General features: G+C 38.2%; 1 protein-coding gene across 2 annotated transcripts; it reads right to left on the bottom strand.

Moving 5' to 3' along the window:
* Nucleotides 1-488: 488 nt before the first annotated feature.
* On the bottom strand, nucleotides 489-21,126 carry EPOR (erythropoietin receptor). Of its 2 annotated transcripts, none has more exons than XM_083355826.1 (8): nucleotides 20,962-21,126; nucleotides 13,436-13,577; nucleotides 12,114-12,298; nucleotides 10,968-11,119; nucleotides 10,732-10,882; nucleotides 3,880-3,967; nucleotides 3,223-3,310; nucleotides 489-2,136 (listed from the first exon to the last, which is right to left on the bottom strand). In XM_083355826.1, exons 1-8 carry the CDS (start codon nucleotides 21,068-21,070, stop codon nucleotides 1,570-1,572), a joined length of 1,482 nt encoding a protein of 493 aa, XP_083211952.1. In that variant the 5' UTR covers nucleotides 21,071-21,126; the 3' UTR covers nucleotides 489-1,569. The 2 variants fall into 2 exon arrangements, with proteins under 2 accessions (XP_083211952.1, XP_083211953.1); XM_083355827.1 differs by having other exon boundaries at nucleotides 10,771-10,882.
* Between the last annotated feature and the right edge of the window lie 649 nt (nucleotides 21,127-21,775).

Raw genomic sequence — 21,775 nt, 5'->3', positions numbered from 1 at the left:
ACTAAGCCATTACTAAGTAGCCCATGATCAATTCAGGTCTGTTCTTGGCTGGTTAGAGCCATAAATGGGAGAATTTACTGCTAAGCTTGTAAGCCGCCCTGAGTCTTCGGAGAAGGGCGGGATATAAATGGAATTAAAATAAATAAAAATAAATAAATAAAATTGTCCAAATCCCTGGACTGTACACTAGTTTGGGAAGTAAAAAAAAATCACTTTGTACCATCACCAAGAAATTGCATAGTTCTGTCCGCAAAGTCACCTGAAGTGGGACCTGACTCCAACAATATTTTCCTCTTTTTCTTTTAATCCTGCAACCTGGACTGCTCTGAGGATCTGATCAAGTGCTGATCTACACACTGATTCACAAGACAAAAGAAACCCATGTTCATCAGCTATGTGATGCAAAGAAAAACTAACCATATAAAGTGATAAGGGCTGGAGGAAGGAATGAGAAAACACTGTAACAAATGTAAGATGATAAAGTATCCTTTTTCAATTCTCAAAACATAAGGGCCTTTATTTTTAAAGATCTAAGTTAAACACACATATCCAGTCTAAATTATCTTAATAATTACAAAAAAATACTACGTAGGAATGTCAATAACAAAGTCTTGGTCTGAAACACCTGTGATTTCAATCCAGTGTGCTGATTTTGAAGGAACTCAACACAAGGGACTTGCCTAGAGGAGCATGAACATCACAAGTCATCCTCGCAAGGACAAATAACAGTAATTTTCTAAACAACCAATGCACAGTGACAGTAAACAGCTGGTGGAATACCAAAGCAGTGCTCTAGGAATCTGATAATTGGGGAATCTTGTCTATCAGATATCTGTTAATATTTTAGCCAGGTTTTGTAGATGGGGAAGCAAAAGTCGTTGAATGAATTGCAGTTGAACTGAAACTCCAGACATCCTTAATTTGTAAGAATTCTTGCTCTAGTCCCTGAATTTTGCTTCTTTTCTGGTGCTGGAAAAATCCTGCAGTTTCCTGGCCCAGGCCCAGATGGTATATTTAAAACACTTGTTATAATACATCATGAAAATAGATTTTTCATTTTTTAAAAAAAAGGTAATCAGCCTCACCCAAGAAGTTAGAAAGGCAAAGATAGAACCAAAGAAAACTGTTATATTCCTCTCCTTACTCTTTGAGGTGACAAAGAGAACACCATCCAATCTTGATATGGAGTGTTGGGGCTGATAGTTACAGCTGGCTGGAAAGCTGCTACCCTATGACCCCCAAATGGCCTCTTGATTAAGTTTAACAGCTTCATAGGTTTGTCTGTATGAGAACAAAGTCACGATCAAAAGTAACGTTAATAGGTTCAGTGCATAATCGTGAAGGCAATAATGCCGCCTGCCTTTTTATCCATTTCCCCCCATCCATTTTATAAATCACTTTTCCTGTATAGGAGCAGCTTGGCCAGCCAAAGCGGTTGTGGTCATCAATGGCTTTCCCATTACTGAAGCTTTTTCTCCTGGGAAGAGCAAAAATGGTATGGGACAGCTGGGTTGGTACCTTTCCGCTTCAGTTCTTCTGATTTGTTCACTGGTTCCATGCTTGTTAGCGCTATGAACATGTAATATAGGTAGGCAGAAAAGGTGGTGCTGGTGCTCTATCACATATGTTGGTGTAAAGACTGGTGGGGCCAGCAGTGGAGTCCACAAGGCTGTAGTCGGCAGAGATCCCTGAGTCGGACACCATCTGGTAGCTGCTTTTGAACTGGAGCTCTGCCTGATGGCCTCTTGGAGAGAGACTTTCGGAACTGGGATCAAGCACAGTGTACTCAAAGCTAGAAGAAGCTTGGCTGGGCTCTGTAATTCTTGCTTCTTCAACCAGCCTCACGTCTGAATCCTCGCTGCTCTGGCTACCCAGTGAAAATGGGGAGCCATTTCCTCCTAAGCAGCAAGGCATTACATTTTTATCCAGTATTAGATAATCATCCAGGGACAGTTCTGGAGCACAAGGAAGCTCCACTGGAGTGCAGCGCTTGGGGGGAAGGGGAGGAGGAAGGAGAGGGCTGTCCACTTTGTGGCCATCACATTCAGATAATAGTTCCACCAAAAATGGTTGCTCCTCCAGATAGTGGGTATTCTGGCTCCACCAAGGGTAAGTGCTCTGATGGCCCAGCCACAACTGTAAAAAAGGGAAAATGTCTGTGTCAAGGAACAGGATATGAAACATGCACTTTCCCTCTTTTCCCTGCATCCCATTATATGAAACTGGGTTTTCACTGCTTAAGAATTCATGTTTCCAAACATTTTATATCAAGCTAGCTTTGTACAGCTGTTTAATAGCAATAATGAGAATATGTTGAATCCTGAACATTCAGCAGAGCTCCTAAGTCCCACCTTCATTTTCCTATAGGTTGCCAATATTTATTTTTCATTAGGATTCTTTGGCTCCACAAGTATGCTTGTCAAACAGGTGTCCAGGATAAAGATATGCAATGCCTTACTCTTATGCCTATCATTAAGAGGCCTCATTTTAAATAGCTTTCACTGTCTTTTATGTGCTCTTGTCTATTCTAATAGGTCATTAATGGCTTATTGAATAAGTTGTCAATTGTGGCTAAAAAGTTGTTCAGATGCTTCAGATTTACAACTCTTTTTAGAGTGTGGCACTGCTGGGAAATATTCCAGTTGGTTCAGACTATTCTTATTCTGTATATTAATCAAATCTTTGCACATGCTTAAATGGACACCACTTTTCAGACATAGTCCTTGTTTTCCAGTAAATCTCAAACCCAATTTGGATAATGGGACATTAGAAGAAATACGTTTTAGAACTATTGTTAGTGCTTATCATTTTTCAGATTCCTATACAAAGGGATATATTTTAGGAGTGTACAGTTTTACTCCAATGCGCTAGCATACAAATGCATACATATGAACATACATTTTAATATAGTTTGTCATCAAAGTCAACAAAATGGACAAAGATATTGCTATCTCTACATGTTGGAGGATTTCTCATAACTTCCTAATGCCATATGGATCAATTCTAGTGCTTAAGTTTCCAAATCCCTTGTCCAATCTAAATTCTTTTAAATAATTGTTCCTACTTTAATTGTCCTTTTTGATTGAAAGCGTTTGGCCACCAATTGTTTCTTAATTTAGAATTAAGAGTGTAACTTGGGTGCTCTTAGGAATACCACTACAATGAACTTTGCTGTAGTGATACTAGGAGGAAGTAGATTAAGAAGGGCAGGCAGAACAATACCTGGAAGTTGCCTTTGTAGATGGTGAAAAGGTCTTTGAATTCATGCTCTGGGGAGGGTATGACAGGCCAGATCTTCTTTTTCAAAAATCTGGTGAAAAATAATAGGAAGGACACTGTTAAAATATGAGAGCACTTCTCCCCACCCTTCATGCTTGGCACAGGTAGTCTACAACATACAACTATTCATTTAATGACTTTTCAAAGGTACAATGACACTGGGGAAAAATGACCATTGTAGCATCCCTATGGTCATTTGATCAAAATTCAGGCACTTGGTAACTGGCATGCATTTACAGCAGATGCACTGTTCTGAGGTCATGTGATCACCATTTGTAACCTTCCAACAAGCAAAGTCATTGGGGAAACTGGATTCATTTCATAACTATGTGATTCGATTAACAACTGCAGTGGTTCATTTAACAAGTATGGCAAAGATGTTCATAAAATATGGCAAAACTCACTTAACAACTGCCTTGCTTGGCAACAGAAGTTTTGGGCTCAATTGTGTTCATAAGTCAAGGGCCACCTGTACTACAGCTAAGTCTAGAAATGTTCTTATATTGCCTCAATCCATAACAGGAATAATGAAGGAGAATATCCATTTGATTGATTTCAATGGGAGAAGAACACTGGTTTCTCAATGTGACAAAGCTGTACCTGTGGTTGGACATCAGGGTGATGAAAGCCAAAAGTAGTACAATTACAATCAAAATGACAGAGAGTATCAGAATGAGTGGGTCCAGATCTGCAAGGAAGAAAATCAGGTTAGGTAAAGTTACTCTAAAAATGTTATATTTCTTGATTCATTATCTTCATTGGAAAGACCTGACCACATTATAAAACTACAGTATTGATTAGATAGAAGCTAGTGAAGAAATTGCTTAAACTGAAGTAGCAGCAAATTTTGAAAGGTGATCCACCAACATACTGATACTTTTTCGAATTGTAATCTATATAGTTTTTCAAAAGTGAATCATGATGATTAAATACTGAAGAAGATTAACTAAGATTTTAATTGGATCGCTATGTTAGAATCTGTGGGATCAACTTATGATGATGATGGTTGTCACTGCATTTTAAATAATCAAATTCATGCTCAAAATGTATTTTTCTGTAACATCAAATCTCTCTTAATACCATGATCATTCATAATGTCTTCCTGAAGGTTGTAATTGAACTGGTAGTGTGAATGAATAAATCTTTTGGATCAAATAATGAAGCAAATAGGTTTTTTAAAGTGCATTTCTCAAAGTGTGTGTGTGTATACGCAATGCATTCAGAAAGTATTCAAACCCCCTTCACTTTTTTTCTCAAATTAACAGGTATATAATTTGGCATTAATCCACATTTAATGCTAAATTCTAACAAATTATTAATAGTGAGGTAAAAGTGCAATCCTTGCCTCTGGATTAAAGTATTCTTCTGCAAGTCTTTCATAGTATTTAATTTGGCAGGGAGTTAAAGACAATAATTCAGTGTACATGCCAATAAACAATAATAGTTTAAACTAATGAGGCAATATAGGAAGCACATTTTGGTTATTTTAAATAAATAAATGGTCCAACACGGGAAGAATTTAAGAGATCTGCGGCTGAGAGAAAGATTCTGAAGCAGAGTTGTTTCATCTCTTTTCAGGCTAAAAAATGTTTTGGTTTGTTTAATACTTAGAATCTGATCAATCTCTGAGCTCCAATGATAGAAAAATGGCAATAAAACAAAATGTGTCCTTGTTTAATTCCTTTATGAAAATGTATATATTACAGCAATTTAAATTTCCAAAAAGGAATGTTCCACCCACTGTCACTTCTCTCACACATAAATGTAAAAATAAGTGGTTTATTGTACAGGCACTATGCATTTTTCCAATGTACAAAAAATTAAAACTTGAATTTCACAATTACTTGGGAGACTAATATTTTAAACAAATCAATCAATATTCAATGACTGCTTGCCTTTCGCTAAAAATTATTATGGATGTCCCTGACTCTTCAAATGGCCTTCTTAGGGGGTGGGGGGGGGGGTTGTTGGCTTGTATTCTTACATGAAACTCCATTACTTTCTTGCAGAACCTTATGGTTTCATGAATCAATTTTTCAGTTTTAAAAATCCTACTTTGGAGAGATTCTTTCATGGAAGAAATGGATGCTTCCAAATGAAGTGGCAGAGGTAGATTTAGCTCATTTTGAAATGTGAAAAAATAGGCATTGCCAAGTCAGAAATGGAATAACCCATAGTTAATTATCTAAATATACTACTCAAAGTACAAATGGCAGTTCTGAAAATGGACTCTGTGAAAGAAAATGAAAATGAAAAATGAAAGCAAATAGAGAAGAGTAGAGTCATAGAAAATGACTTGGATACCTATATCCAAGAGATAATTAAAGGATAATATATAGAAATCATCAACACAATTTTTCATATCGGTGGAATAAAATCAGATAATTTATTCCATTTTTAATGCTGAAAATGTTTTCAGAACATTGGTCTATCCTTTCTCAAGCATTAACATCTTTAACTTGGGAGAAATTTAGTAACTGCTCAATTAGAAGAATAGTGACAAAGTCACATTTCAAAGTTATTCACAATTTGCAGGATTGTCTGGGACACTACACATCCTCTTCACAACCTGTTTTCTTTGTTACCTTCTGGGAGGAAGCTTTGTAGTATCCAAAGCAGAACATCCAGATTCAGTCACAGTTTTGTTCCATACAATATTAACCTTGTGAACTCTCAAGCTTCCTCTTTCTGCTATATGTATTCAAGACGGACAATAATTAATATTTATATGTGTTTATATGTAAGGATGTAGATATATACATATGTCATAGATAGCATGTTTATATGTGTGTTATGTATGTGTACACTTTTGAGAGCAGGCAACAGAATTTCATTTTTAATGTGTGCCAGTGTGCCCACAGTAAAAAAATGACAATAAAGGTTATTTTATCTTATTTGAATACAAGCTCAAGACACAATGTATTTATTTTCTAGAAATCTTCAGGTATAATTGTAAAATTGCTTCCAAAATAACAGATGTAGCAAACAAAAAGTTGGGTGCTTAAAATAAAGCTAATAAAATATGACACTATCTTAACAGAAATGTCTTAATAATAGCAGAACAGTTGGAGCTGGAGATGTTCATTTCAATACTGTTTGCAGGCCTTAAAATTAACAAAGATAAAACAAACAATCAGCATTCTGAATGAATCTTGTATTACTTATGACATAGTACAGTTGTTTTAGTCACTTGCAATTACTGCTTTTCAGTTTGCTCATGTTAATAGAAGAATTATATTTATAAATGTACCTTAATTAGTTTATGCAGCCTATCAAGTGCTTTCAATCTGAATGCCTGTTCTTTTAAAGGCCTGCCCGTGAGAGGTTGCTAAGTCCTATTGAAATTTCTTCTAGCTATTGCCCCTTTAATTAATTTTCTGGTGAGAGTCAGGAATTGCTATTTCATCTTCTTAGTCAGAGCAATATAGCATCAGTCCTTGATGTTTCTATACCGAGTCAGGAAAAAAAGCCTCTGTAGCTGTACTCCAGAAGAAGACATCATTCTTTATCAATTTAATGCAAGTGTCCTATGCGCAGCTTAGGTACCAGTCTTACAAAGGAGTTTGACAAAAACAAACTTGTTGGCAATGAAAAGGTTAGGAAACTAGCCAAGAATCTTGCATGAAATTGTGTTGCATCCAAAAATCGCCTTAAATATATGTTTTACTTAGCTTATTATTTTCCTGGACACACTTAAGAATTTTTATGTGTGCCATCAAATTTCCCTGACAGAGAGAACATGTTTCTCTCTGGGGTCTTAAATACTCAGTTTTTATTTTTATTGAGGCATTATCGTTTTGTTAATTAAACGCTTTTGCAGGCAAAAAAATCACACAAAACTATGAAGTTAGTTTCACATTGCATGCATAGCATTCACACAGGCATCTAATATATCTAATATCTTTATGTATGAACATTTGTAAGTTATTGCTTAACAAATCTATCTGAACCAGACCCAGACAGAACTGTACATTTAGCTTAACTGAAGATCCTTCTGAATGAGTTCCCTAGGGAGCAAATATTTTTGAGCTTCTGACCTGGATACTATCTACTGGGGATTCTCAAACTTTACAGTGTCTTAACCTAAAAGATAAATGTGATTCATTCTCAATGAGGATTTAATTGGGACTATATTGGGCAAAAAATAATATGCTACTTACTGAAAGATGGACATATGTACTTTTTTTGAATTAAGCTTAGTCAATTGGTCAAAGCACTATTGGTCAATTGATTACCTTAGGTTTTCTCTTACAACCCATCTCAAGGTAGTAGAAAATTAAAATAGATAAAAATACAGACGTTTAGTATCATGTACATTTGTACAAACACACGAAAGACTATGGATATTACATGCAATGCCATAGCCAGCAAGAAACCATGCACAAATTAAACCAGTGTGGTGACTGAGGCTTGGTCTGACAAATGACTAGATCTACAAATGCAGCATGTCTCACATGTAGATGACTTTGTGCCACACTCATGTTGATAGCTCATTCTTCCAAATATCCTTTTTTTTTCCACTGGAGATTTTCCATGCTTTAATTCACTGCATGTAGCCCCAACTTAAACCCATTTATTTAGTGAACATTTGAAGTTACATTGGCACTAAAAAAAGTGTCTTATGACAGGTCCTCAACCTTATGACCAGCATAGCATCCCCATAGTCACATGATCATACTTTGTGAGCTTGGTAACTGGCATGTGTTTACAATGGTTGCAGTGTTCTGGAGTCCTCGCCATTTGTGATCTTCCTGGACAGTTTCCAACAAGCCAAGTCAATGAGCGAAGCCAATTTCGCTTAACAACCATGTGATTCATCTAACAACTGCAGTGATTCACATAGCAACCATGGCAAAAAGGTTGAAAAATCAGGCACGATTCACTTAACAACTACCTGGCTCAGCAACAGAAATTCTGGTTCCAGTTGTGGCCTAAGTCGAGAGTTATCTGCAATACTTTCATCCATATTAACCCTCTACCAATGGGACTTCCTCTGCTGTGTGATGTTCTAATCTTGATGAGATGATTATGAAGTGTCTTTTCTCTTCATTTCTATTTTATCTTGTGTTATATATCGTTTTACTACAGTTTATTCCATATCTCCCTTACTCTGGTTTTTGTTAAATTTTATGTAATGTTTACACTGTCTTTCTTGGATTTGGTCATTGTTTCTGCATGTTTCTTTTCTTTTTATTGTGCTGATATTGACTGTAACTAAAGTAAACATTTGTTTGATGGTGTGTTTAACCTAATTCCATGTAGTAAGGCAGTTCCCAATCATTTCAAAGGGATTCATTCTTAAAAACAATAGTGATTTTTGTCCCCTCTTTAGGGATTCCTAAAGGTACCTTTTTTACTGCTGATATTATGACTGTTTGTATTTGCTAGAAAATAAGCTTCACTTTGGTGCGTTAAGGCTTTTGTGTTTTAATCACCATTCATTTTCTCATGGTTTTATAAGCATCCCTCTAAGACTATAAAGATTCATAGTCAAATAGATGGGTATTTTCATCAGACTCTTCCTTGCAGCTATGCCCTATATTCTTAATAGATTTGTGTAATATGATAAATTAAAATGTGACCAGCTAGTTTGTGGTTCACTTGGTTGACAAGCCCAGCCACCACAATGTTAATTTGATAGACCCAATTACATATAATGGTGTAAATGTCACAATACAGATGGGGAGCTCTGTCACTATCTGTTCCATTTTGAAAGTATATCAGAAGCATTGTGAAATTGATCTGACTGCTTGAGGATTAAGTGGGGATGATCACTTAAACATGAGTCAGCAGTGTGCAGCAGGAGCCAAAACTAATACAATCCTTGGTTGTATAAACAGAGGCATACAATCAAAATCACGTGAATTATTAGTACTGCTTTATAAATCCTAAGTAAGACCACACCTGGAATACTGCATCCAGTTTTGGTCACCACATTACAAAAAAGATGTTAAGACTTTGAAAAAAAAGTGCAAAGAAGAGCAACTAAGATGATTAAGGGCCTGGAGACAAAAACATATAAGAACGGTTGCAGGAATTGGGTACGGCCAGTCTAGAGAAAAGAAGGTGACATGATAGCAGTATTCCAAGTATTTGAGGAGCTGCCACAAAGAAGAGGCGGTCAACTTATTTTCCAAAGCACCAGAAGACTAGACAAGAAATAATGGATGGAAACTAATCAAGGAGAGAAGCAACCTGGAATCAAGGAGAAATTTCCAAACAGTGAAGAAAATTAACCAGTGGAACAGCTTGCATTCAGAAGTTGTAGGTGCTTCATCACTGGAGTTTTTTAAGAATAGACTGGGGAGTCACTTGTCTGAAATTGTATAGGGTCTCCTGTTTAAGCGGGGTTGGACTAGAAGACCTCCAAGGTCCCTTCCAGCTCTGTTCTGATTGATTGATACAGACAGACGATAAAAAAAACCATGTAGCTTATCCAATTCCTGTCTCCCCAGAGCTTTCAGTTACAGATATATAGTTCTCTCTGATTAATACCAAAAGGGGGGGGAGTTTCTTTGTTCCTTCCTCTTGAAACAGGTACTTTGCCCCAGAGCAAGCACTACATAGTTTGTATTTCTGTATATTTCTCCATTCTAGAGAATGAAGAAAATGAAGGAAGAGGATCTGGTACCACTGTGCAGCATGGGTCTAGGTATTATGCCCTTCCAAGAGAAGAAATTTAGGGCTCAGTTACTATGGCAAGTGTGTTTAGTTAGTTTGCACTCAATCTGACAGGTCATCTTCACTATCTGGAAATGTGCATGATTCTAATGTTGCCTCCAGTGGCTGAAAAAGTAGCCTTGATTGCTTGAACGGCTTTTAATCAGTTTTGAATGACATGTTGGATATGCCTATATTCTGATGGCAAGGAGTAGTTTGGCGATACTCATCTATGCTTCAGTTATTTTTATTTCACCTGTGGCAACACTAAGTTTCCTTTGCCCAGCCATCTTGCAGCCAATATGCACTATTAACAAAATATGGAAATGGCAATCCTGAGTAGAATCACAATAGGCGAGGTTTTCTTATGCCCTCTTCCTGGAATCAAAATGCAACTGAGACCTGCTACTATTTCAGTGTGAGTAAAATAACAGTACAGTAGCAAAAAGTAATTGATTGCAACAGAATTACAGAGAATTGAATAGCTTTGATATTCTTCCCACCCCCAGATCGCTTGCTTTCTTGGGGGGGGGATCTGTGTTTCTTCCTCCTGAGTTGGAGGACCTTCTTATGTTTGTAGGGACCTCCACAAGAAAATGATTTATTTCTGCCATAATAGTGTGGAACCAGTTATTGAACAGACTGTGTAGCTATTAGAACCCCAAGATGCTTCATGGTGGGCTGATGCTGTCTAGAATGTGTTTTATCATTCTGTGAGTCTTTGTGAGCTCTCCAGAGAATGGTGGCATCGGGAGGTCAACATTTAACATTACACGTAATGGATACACTTGCCATTTGGTACTGTCACGGATACTTCCTGTGACCACTCACTCCAATAGCCGTCATAGCTGACTCCGTTAGGCTTGGCCCGAACAGCTAAAGTGTAGTGAGTGCCTCCTTTGAGATTCAGGAGGTAATATGTCTGCCCACTGGTACTTTCTACCTGAGGAGAGGAGGATAAAAAACTGGTGAGGAGGAAAGAAAGCAGGGGGTTGCTAGGGTCAAGAAACAAAGGGTCAGAGACTTACCCGTTGGGATCTGTAGCCCTCAGGGGAGATGGAGATTTCATAGTGGATACTGTTTTCCATGTATGCAATGGGGGGTGATTGCCAGCTCACATTTAGCTGCCCAGAGGATTCCATAAACTGCACTGTCAGGTTAGAAGGGGGGTCCAGGAAAACTGGGGACAAAGGAAGAACAGGGTGAGAACAGGCAAGTAAACTTCCTTTCTCCAGTTCAGCAGATACATCAGGCAGTGGCCCTGCAGCTCCTATTTCTCATCTAGGACAGACCACAATTTCTAGATGCATTTCCTCAAGTAATGTCACTCTAGCATTCCTCCCTAACCCAGATATGTTGTTTAGGATAATGGGAAGCTCAGGACACCTTCATGGGTCACCCTATCATGCTGAACATGGATTTCTTGTGACCAAAATGTAACAGACTAAATCCATACCTACACCAATAGCTTAGTATGATGCAGGCAATTAATCTATTGTATTGAACTTGGAGTTTTTTCCACCAGAGTGTGTTGGTTCATTTAATAGCCACCTGATGCATGAATATTCAATCACTGAACCTTTTCTTGATAAGGAGACAAACAGATGGAAAAGTTTGATTTACTTAGTTATACAATAGGGTTGTATACAGTTATACAATGGCCTCTCCTACAAGCAAAATTTAAGAACTAGTCCCTTGAAAGATAAAATGCTTAAAATTGCTTCCAAATAAACATATCATTATCTTTCAGCTGTAACCCTATCCTGCTTTCCTACTATCTATTCATTTTTCTTATTACAAAAATAATCCAAGGGGAGAAAGAAGAAATAGCTGCACCACACTGAGCTCCTGGAAAAAATGTGGGAGATCCATCTAATAGATAAATAATGCTGGAAGCTCTTGTTTGCAAGCAATGGGAAGCTCAGCTTGGCACTCACTTGTAGGAAAAATGTTGTTTTTTTCTTTTCACTCATATTCTGCAGCATGCGTCTATTGTATGAGAAGAAACCTGAATAGGTTGAAACAGTTCTGGTCTTGCCTCTAAGTTCTGAATGCACTAAATATGGATTCTTTCCATTTCTGGGTTAGAAAGGGATCAGACTCCAACAAACACAAACATACACAGTGACAGACAGACAGACAGACAGACAGACAGCCATCTGCAGAGGACTTACCAAGTCTTTCCACATATATTGTTCTGCTGTAGAGGGTACTGTTAGAGGACAGCCCATCAAAGACTTTGATCTCCAGGGGGCTGAAAGCTGAGATATCCTGCCTTTGAAAGAAGCAAGTGTAGAGTGTTGTATTCCTGGATGTATTCTCCACAGTCAAATTACAGGACTGCAAGGAGTTGTCTTCCCTAGTTGAAATCAAGGGGCAAAATAGGATTAATCTTGGGAAAAACTATTATGAAGGGCTCCCCCCCCCCTCCATTGTTCCCACCAGAAGCCACAGAATCAAAGCAAGAGGATAGATTTCCAGTCTTGAGGTTGGAAGTTTGACTGCTACTATAATTTTTGCTATCTGGTTTTTTAAAAGCTCCCTGTCAATACTAGTCAAAGCATAGGACTGACATCTGCAAGTATTTTAATGGTGACCTAGTTAGTTGCTTCAAATCCACATCTGAACTCTTCCTCATTTTACAGCTTTTCTCCTGAATTTCTAGCAAAGGATTCCCTACCAGTACCTCCAGATATCTTTCAAGTCTGTCAATCTGTATTGCCTATACATCTATAGAAACCAATCTTTTTCCTTGCTTAATTTCTGGGAATCTAGAAAGTAGAGGAACGTATATATTGGCAATTCAAGAGCTTGTCTTAGAAATGCTGGTGGAGGCTCTTACGTTTGGGCAAGACGCAAAACTCATGGCCACATCCCTGGTGGAATATACTCTGGAAGTTTTCAGGTACACTTCACAGTGCCCTTGCCAACTAGGCAGCTTTCACATAAGTTGGACTACTAAATGCATACTCCTTCCTAACCATTATTGGGTGGGAGTGATGGTATATATAATTTGATATATCTAGGTTCACATGATTCTCGGGGAGGTAAACCTAATGTGTTTTAAGGTTACAGCTACACATATAATTTGAGAACCTGACCAGGAAGTGCTTGCAAAAATAAATATTGATAAGAGAAACAGGGCAATGTATAACATTTAGGCTGAGATGCAAGTTGGAGACTATATTGTATATCTAAAATAGGAATACAGCTAGACAATGTGAAAAGCTCTATTACAGACTTCATCAAATTGAAACTTAGCTGCTGAAGGATGATCCTAATCTGCTCCCTATATTAAAAGGAAAATAGGTCTGATGTGGCAGGAAGTACAGATCACAGGAAGGGATCAGAGTCAGACGGGACAAGAAGAGGTTTGGTCAGGGCTAAGTGGATTTAGGACAACAAAGTGTGCACTTGACATTCTTAAGAACAACATTTGTAATGAGGACCATGGCCTGAGACAGGCTGACTCTACTGCAATATATAAAACACTTACTCAAACTTGTAGCAAAAACTGTACATGCTCTGGTTTTTTTGTTCCGTCAGAGGTTCTGATACCTCCCAGAAACAGGCCAGATCTTCTAGCTGCTGGGTGAAGCACTTGGGGTTCAAGAGCTCTTCTGTCAACAGGTGTGCAACTGGATGTAAAGCAGAGAGACACAAGTTTAATGTTACCCTTTCATATGGGAAAGCAGAGATCACAACACAATCGTCCCTATCTGATCATTGGGCAGCAAAATTGTATCTTCTGAAGGTCACACAAAAGAATGCTGTGGGGTTTTTGCCAATTATGCCAATCTGATATGTCCCCCCAAATTAAGTAAGACCTCAGGCAAAAAAACCAAACCCAAATAGTGAGCCCAAAACTGACAGCATTAACTGATTTAAGTCAGAAAAAAGATAACTTAGTTATTTGGAATGGAATGACTGGAATGTAATAAAGTGGGTAAGTTACAAAGATTGTAAAAAATGAAGAAAATATCACATTATTGCCTGGTTAGGTCACATCCACATTCATCATGAGAAGTTATTTTAAAATGTCTTTAGGGACTGAAGTGTGAACTGCTCATAAAAAAAATTAGTCTGCAAGACTGTGTCCCACAAACACATTCAGAAAGACATTAAAACAAAAGGGGGGGAATAGTTCCTGCTGTTTTTAATTCAACCCTTATTTACATACTATAAACTGCAATTCTGCTAATAAATGATTTCAGGGAAATGTACTTGCTATATGCTAGAAAAACTGCATTTGGGAGATAGCAGCTTAATAGCATTAAGAGCCAGTACTACTAGATACCAGCTGTAACCCCCCCCCCAAATATTATTAGACGGTAACAGAGATAAAGAAAACTAACTGGTTTTGACCCTCTCTCAGGCCATCTAGTGGCTGCCTAATCTTTGCAGCTCAGACATGAGAGCCCTGCATCATTCTACTGCACGGATGTTAAACTCGATCTCGTCACGTGATGTGTCGTGATGTTTTTTGCCTTTGCAGAGCCGGAGTGGGCGTGGCCTGTGCCTGACGCATCCGGCCCGCGGGCCATTGACTACTCCTGGTGGTACCCTTCTGTGGATTGGATTGAAACTAAAAACTAGTTTATAGCAGCTCTGCAAATACAGTACTGTCTACATTATTGTCTTACTTTCCAACTGTAGGTTGAACTGTGAGCATACAGTACAATAACATACAGTATACAGTAGTATACAGTGTAATTCATTGTAAGGCTGGATTGAGAAATGACTTTACAGTAACCCTGTAGTGCAGTCCCTTGTTAACGTTATAGGCTACAGATGAGTTTCATTCAAAATCCCAGTCAAAAATCTCTTGCAGCTTGCAGGGGATGTCATAACAAACTTTGATCTACTTAAATTCCTTCTCTTTCTGGCTGAAATAAGTTCCTGGTTGCATGACAGAGCCTTCTGCACTGGGCTAAAACTAAATAAAAGCTTTTGTGTCCAAATACAAATTATGCAAACAGAAGAGTCTCCATTCTAATAGAGTCTTGGCTGTAATTTCCCTGTCTTTCAATTCCTTCAGCAATATGCACACCTCAGGAATATAGCAGTGTGTTTTTGATTCTAGCCGGTGGCAGCAGATCGTAAACATGATATATTGTTTGCCAGAATCACAAGATTCACAATATTGTATGCATTGTACAACTCTGCTTCCTTATGAGTACATATGCACACTTCGATAACAACCTTCTCCATCTGACATGTGTTTCCTGAGATAAGGGACTCTGTCCCTGCTTTCCTTTCCTGCCTTAGGTAAATTCACATCAACCAAAAGGTTTAGTTATACATAGAAACGCAGTAATTAAATGAATACAAGTAGTAAGGAATCTACACATAGCATTTGGATTTCTTTAGCTTTTTTTGCATTCCTCATGCTTTCCTTTTTACAATTCTATGACATAATCTGCATAAGCATTAGTAAGAAGAAGTAATATACATGCTAGAAATTAAACAAATATGTCTCGGTGAGTACTTAATTCCAGGACACCTGAACTTGCTATAATTTCTTAACTGGTTACAACAGGGGGCTGTTGGATGGGAAATGGGAGTAAACAACAGGACTCCAGAGATGCAAGAGTATGCGATAGTATTTGTGCCCCAGGTTTGCATATGGATTCATCTAGAAGCCAGGCATATTAGTTCTTTCTAAATAAATGGGATCTGGGCAAAAGTCTTCTTTGGGCTAGCTTATTGTCTTTGAATTCAGTTTGGAGATTTACAAATCAAACATACACATGCGTATGTACACACACATATGCATACACACACACACACACACACACACACACACACACCCAAGAAAAAGGTCAAAAGCTCTTAGAGTGTGTACTTGAAATGGCGGGAGTGGAAATCTAAAAAGGTGGAAATCTAAGCAGGATAGCTCCATTCTAGAGAAAAAAGACTTGTGAATAGTCTCAGATATTTAGAAAAGTATTTGCTAGAGAGAGGACAAGACAGAACACGATGCAGTGAGAATATCTCTTTGATTAGAAACAAGTTCTTAATTCCTTGGCAAGAAATCTCCATGCTTTGAGGCATTTTTTTTTCAAATTGCCTCAAAGATCTCTATGGGGCAATCTCTTTGCCCTATTGCAATGCACAATGTACTTGAAAAGAAAATGCTGAAGTAGCACATGCTCACCAGTTGAAAAAGTACATTCTTTTTCTACTGTTAAATTAGGATCACATGATTTGAAGCAATTTTCAATAGAATCTTTGGTTTAAACAAGAGAGTGTACCCTGACTAAATTATTCACTTTGCAGCCTACAATGTAAACTAAAGTACGGTTTAAAGTAGCACAAAAGCTTGTTTTATTAGCAGAGGTAGATCTGTCAGGATTTATTTTTTATTACAAGTCCTCACTTGATGTTGCAGTCAGGGAATTAAATTGTGAAAGATTTTTACATACATGACTGCATAGAGAGAGTGAGAAATTGTATGTGATTCACAACCTGTGATTACATTCATAATGAGTTCTGGATATCTATGTAACACAGGTGCATGCTCTTCTATGAAACACAAGTTAGGGTGAAACCCTTTTTTAAAGTATGCATTGGCTCCATGCTATAAATTCCATATGTCTGTTGTTTTAACAAATCAATAACAAATATCAATCCATGACCCTATAGATAAAATAAAATAAAAATTAGACAGCACTTTTTCTGTTACCTTCAGGGCTTTTTTTCTCATAGAACACTTAGAATGGCGTTCTGGCACCTTTTTTTGCACCAAAAAAACCCCCAAAAACTTTTGCACAAGCTGTGCTACTCCCTCTATTGGCTTTCAAAAGCCAATAGGAAATGCTGCTGAGCATGCCAAAAGACCCGGCCAGCAAACAAGTGCTGGGAAAAAAAAGAGGAATCCCTAACCTCACATGGCTAAATGTCAGTTTCGACCTTAGCATCAAGCCCACAGCAATGTCAAACCGCTGCGCTGTCAGAGCGTGGCCTTGGCACCCTCTTGGGGTCCGCAATGGCGGCGGCTGCAACCCCGAGCGCACCTGTTATTTCCTGGAATCATTTGCCTTTTCTGTGCCCTCTCCCATAAGGGGCCTTGACTTGGAAAGGCAGCCCCGCTCTCACGTCAGGAGAAGCAAGAAATAGATGCCTCCGCTTTCCCCCCAAAAGCAGGCGTACCACTCGAAGCAGAAAAGGAGAACAGAGGGAAATATTTGAATACCTTTTTCTTAATTGGCTTATACTCTTTGGTTGCACTGTGCCCTGTTTGCAACTCTTGTTACTTACTGAGAGAAAGTTGGTGAAATTGCTTTCTGGGGCACAAAAGGAGGAAAGATTGCCAAGAAGTGCTCTTACCTGTATACTGGCATTGTGAAGATTCTGGATTTCCCTCTCAGCCTTCCTATCCTAGGAAGATCCAGCAGAGATTGACCAAAAAGTTCATCTGGGGTCTGAATTCTCATGCAGTGAAAAGGAGAGGGCTTGCAACTTCTGGTTGTAGTTATCCATGTTTCTGCACACTGAAATAGTCGGCCACTTGTACAAATACAGAGCCTATCATGCTTATGGATTACTGATTCACATTTCCCATGGATTGTCTTCTGTCCATGGGAGGGAAGCTTGGTAGATTCTAAATTTCATAATTTTAGTTATTCCTTTGGCAGGGTATATATGAGAACAAGCTGCAAAGATCTTTAAAAACATGTTTCTTACACATTTATATTTTTGAATCATAAATATTAAATCTTTGTTCTTTTCAATGATCCATACAAATGCTTTAGAAATATAATTTCCAGTTTTAGCTACAGTAAGCAAGCAAATTACACTAAAGCTAAATTTAACATTACTTGTTAAAGATCTTTACTATATTTCAGAATTAGTATTCTTTCAGTCACAATCTTATTCCTATTCAATTTAGCTGATTTTAAAATGCAATGTAAATACATAAGCACATAAAAAGAAAATAGAAGAAACAGCTGCAAATTAACTCAACAGTTCTATGCTTAGCAACATTTCCATTTAATCAAAGTCCTTGCTCTTTCCAAATCTATTTCAGGGTTTACTTTCTATATATATACAAACAATGGGAAATGAGTTTCTGGGCTGGTTCAAATTTTTTACACATTCCAAAAATTATGTCATGAGTGATGTATTTATAGATGTATAATTGACAGTACAATTAGCAGCGCAGACATGCCAAATGCTTCTAAAGTGAGAACCAAAATACATATACACACAATTTTTTCTCCCCTAAATTTTCAGGTAATGTATCTGTTCCATATAAATATAAAAGCATGATAGGCTCTGTATTTGTACAAGTGGCCGACTATTTCAGTGTCCAGAAACGTGGATAACTACAACCAGAAGTTGCAAGCCCTCTCCTTTTCACTTCATGGGAATTCAGACCCGAGATGAACTTTTTGGTCAATCTCTGCTGGATCTTCCTAGGATAGGAAGGCTGAGAGGGAAATCCAAAATCTTCATGATGCCAGTATACAGGTAAGAGCACTTCTTGGCAATCTTTCCTCCTTTTGTGCCCCCGGGAAGCGATTTCACCAATTTTCTCTCAGTAAGTAGCGGAGAGAGTGCAACCAAAGAGTCTAAGCCAATTAAGAAATAAATAAATATATAAATAAAAGATTAACAAGATGAGAGTTCCGGTACCTTTTTTTTTTTAGAAAAAAAGCACTCTCTCTCTCTCTCTCTCTCTCTCTCTCTGTGTATGTATGTATATGTATGTATATGTATGTATATGTATATATGTACGTATATATGTGTATATATGTGTGTATGTAGATATACACACACACACATATATATACACATACATACATATATACATATACATAGATACACACACACAGTGTTTTGTCTAAAAAAAAAAGTACCAGAACTCTCATCTTGTTAATCTTTTATTTATATATTTATATATTTATTAATTGGCTTAGACTCTTTGGTTGCACTGTGCTCTATGTGTGTGTATGTATGTATGTATATGTATATATAATGTTATATATATATATATATATAATGTTATATATATATATATATATATATATATATATATATATATATATATATATATATATGTATGTGTGTGTGTGTGTGTGTGTGTGTGTGTGTGTGTGTGTGTGTGTGTGTGTTTTCTGAGGTTTTCGCGGGTGTTTGTATGTAGATCTTTGGTCATTCGGGTTTTTCCCCACGTAGAATTGGAGGTATCAGGGCAACGTTTTGACGAAATCTCATCCGTCATCCTCAGGCTGGTGGCTTCAGCTTCGTTCTTCATTCTTCTGGGAGAAGTGTGTGGTACCACTACCACACACTTCTCCCAGAAGAATGAAGCTGAAGCCACCAGCCTGAGGATGACGGATGAGATTTCGTCAAAACGTTGCCCTGATACCTCCAATTCTACGTGGGGAAAAACCCGAATGACCAAAAAGATATATATATATGTCAAATGTTAACTATTTAGATTACCTTGCTAGGCCCCAAACATGGGGCAAATCTTTATTTCATGTTTTCAGTCTATCTTGAAGGCCATCGAACAGGCAGTAGTCACACCGGACAGCTCATATATTTGTGTAAATTACTAACATTACTAACATTACTCTCCCTTAATTCTTTGTTAGTAATTTACACACACACACACACACACACACACACACACACACACACACACACACATATATATATATATATATATATATATATATATATATATATATATATATATATATATATATATATATATATATGTAATATACATTATATATACATATACATATACACATTATATATACATATACATATACACATTATATATACATATACATACATATACATATATAATATTGTCGGTGCTACCAAGGATCTCTGTCACTTTGTGTAATACAGTATCTCTTTGTGATCCACCCCCTCCCCCTCACTATTGCTTAAATGGCTATAACTGAGCACCAGCCCTAACTTAATGTTCTCCAGAGAAAACATCTCTTAAAGCCCATAGCCAGCATGGCTTTTAGCACTGCCAGAAAAGTGCTAAGCTAAGTCTGAAAGGCAGCCACAAATTTGCCAGCTTTGGAATATCAAAGCATGGAAGGCTTGGGTTGTGCCAGTTGGTCTCCAGGGATCATCCCTTTGATGCTGCAGTGCACTGCTCATCTCTGTGCCTCAACAGAAGCATAACTCAGAAGTTTCTTCTCTTGGCCCACTTTGACTGTTTTCCCTTGCTCCATGTTAACTGTGCAGTGGGATGTAACCTGCACAGGGAGGGATTTTTCAGATTCATATGGCCCTACAAAAAACTGCTCTCAGACTGAAAAGAAACCAAAATGGTTTCCTGCAGACTTGTTGCAGGAAACCATTTTCCAGCCTGCCAACTTTTTGGAAGTCTGGTAGCAGCTTTTCCAACTGGTACATATTATTAAAAGGCACACTCTTTCATGAGTTGCAACTGACTTCATTCCAAGCAGGGAGAGGTTTTTCCACTCTCGACTCCTCCTGATTTTTGCTACAAAAACTGAGATGGCTCTCCTCCTCCTCCTCCTCCTCCTCCTCCTCTATTTCTCAAAAGTATACAGGCTTACTTTGTCAATAGTAGTGTAGTAAGAGAAATAAAATGACAAAGAAAGAGACTTTGGACATACTTCAGATAAGGCAGGTTAGGATGTGATTTCATTCAATCAATTTTTCATAGGGTGACTCTTTTTTTAAAAAAAAATCTTCCCGGTCGCAGTGTTTGTCAAGCACCAGCATGGCTGGTTGGGGAGTTCTGGGAGTTAAAGTCCACATGTCTTAAAGTTGCCAAGGTTGAGAAACACTGCTCTATCCCAATGGACTGCATGAATTCAAAGGTGCTAAAAGGAGACACCACATCACAGCCCTGGCAAGCTGGCCTCAGATGCCACCTCTTGACAACATGATGCCTCTGACTATTCATTCCTTGACACCATCTACTCCACCACCACATCCTGACACCCTGTGACGACACTCACTCGCTTCCCTCCTCACCCTTACTGGCCCCACTTAGCCTGCCCTGATCAAGAAGGGTACCTTTGTTGTTGAAGTGTTCACCAAGATTCCCAGTGCCCTCCTGAAGTGAGCCAGAGGCCCAAAACACCAGGATCAAAAAGGCAGCAATGGATCTCCAGGCCTGCTTCATGCTTTGGTGCAGGGGAGGGTAGCCGTTCTCCCAGAAAAGTCTTTTCACCTGCTCTGTCAGTTGGTAACTGACTGCAGAAGCTGATGCCTGGGTCTTTGCTCCACAGCTGGAGGCTGCAGATAAGAGGGCGGGCTCTGGGTTGAGAAAGCAACAACAACAAATTGCTGCAACTGCGAGCAGACTTGAGCCCCCTCTTAATTTTTTTACGTGGCATACATTCATTATTTGGGGGCCCACATTGCAGTAAAATGCAATTGTGATGTATTTAGATTTGGCCCTGATATTGTAGGAAGTCGGCTACTGGAGCTTGCGCTCCCTAATTTATGCCTCCCAGAGGCTGTGGGAATAGAACATAGAATAATAGGATTGGGAGGACCTTTGGAGGTCTTCTAAAATGAACCCCCTGCCTGTGGCAAGAGATTTTATACCATTCCAGACTTTCTTTGGGCTTGATGGGATGGATATATGAGATCATAAAGAGAATAACAGAATAGAATAATAGAGTTGGAAGGGACACTGGAAGTCCTCCAGTCCAATTTTCTGCACAAGCAAGAGACCCTATGCCATTTCAGACTAATTGTTCTCACTGTCAGGAAATTTTTCCTTATTTCTAGGTTCCTTCTCTCGTTGATTAGTTTCCATCCATTGCTTCTTGTCTTGCCTTCAGATGCTTTGGAGAATAGGTTGACCCACTCTTCTTTGTGG

The sequence above is a fragment of the Vipera ursinii genome (genome assembly GCF_947247035.1).
Source record: "Vipera ursinii genome assembly, chromosome: 2".
Taxonomy (NCBI): Eukaryota; Metazoa; Chordata; class Lepidosauria; order Squamata; family Viperidae; genus Vipera; species Vipera ursinii.
Note: the sequence above shows the minus strand (reverse complement) of the source record. Positions and strands in the feature narration are given on the sequence as shown.

Coding starts and splice junctions, on each gene's coding strand:
- EPOR (XM_083355826.1), bottom strand. CDS start 21,070: ATGAAGCAGGCCTGGAGATCCATTGCTGCCTTTTTGATCCTGGTGTTT. Junction 11,120..12,113: donor AATATATGTGGAAAGACTTG/GTAAGTCCTCTG, acceptor CTTTGTCCCCAG/TTTTCCTGGACCCCCCTTCT. Junction 2,137..3,222: donor TCTACAAAGGCAACTTCCAG/GTATTGTTCTGC, acceptor CCTTTTTTACAG/TTGTGGCTGGGCCATCAGAG.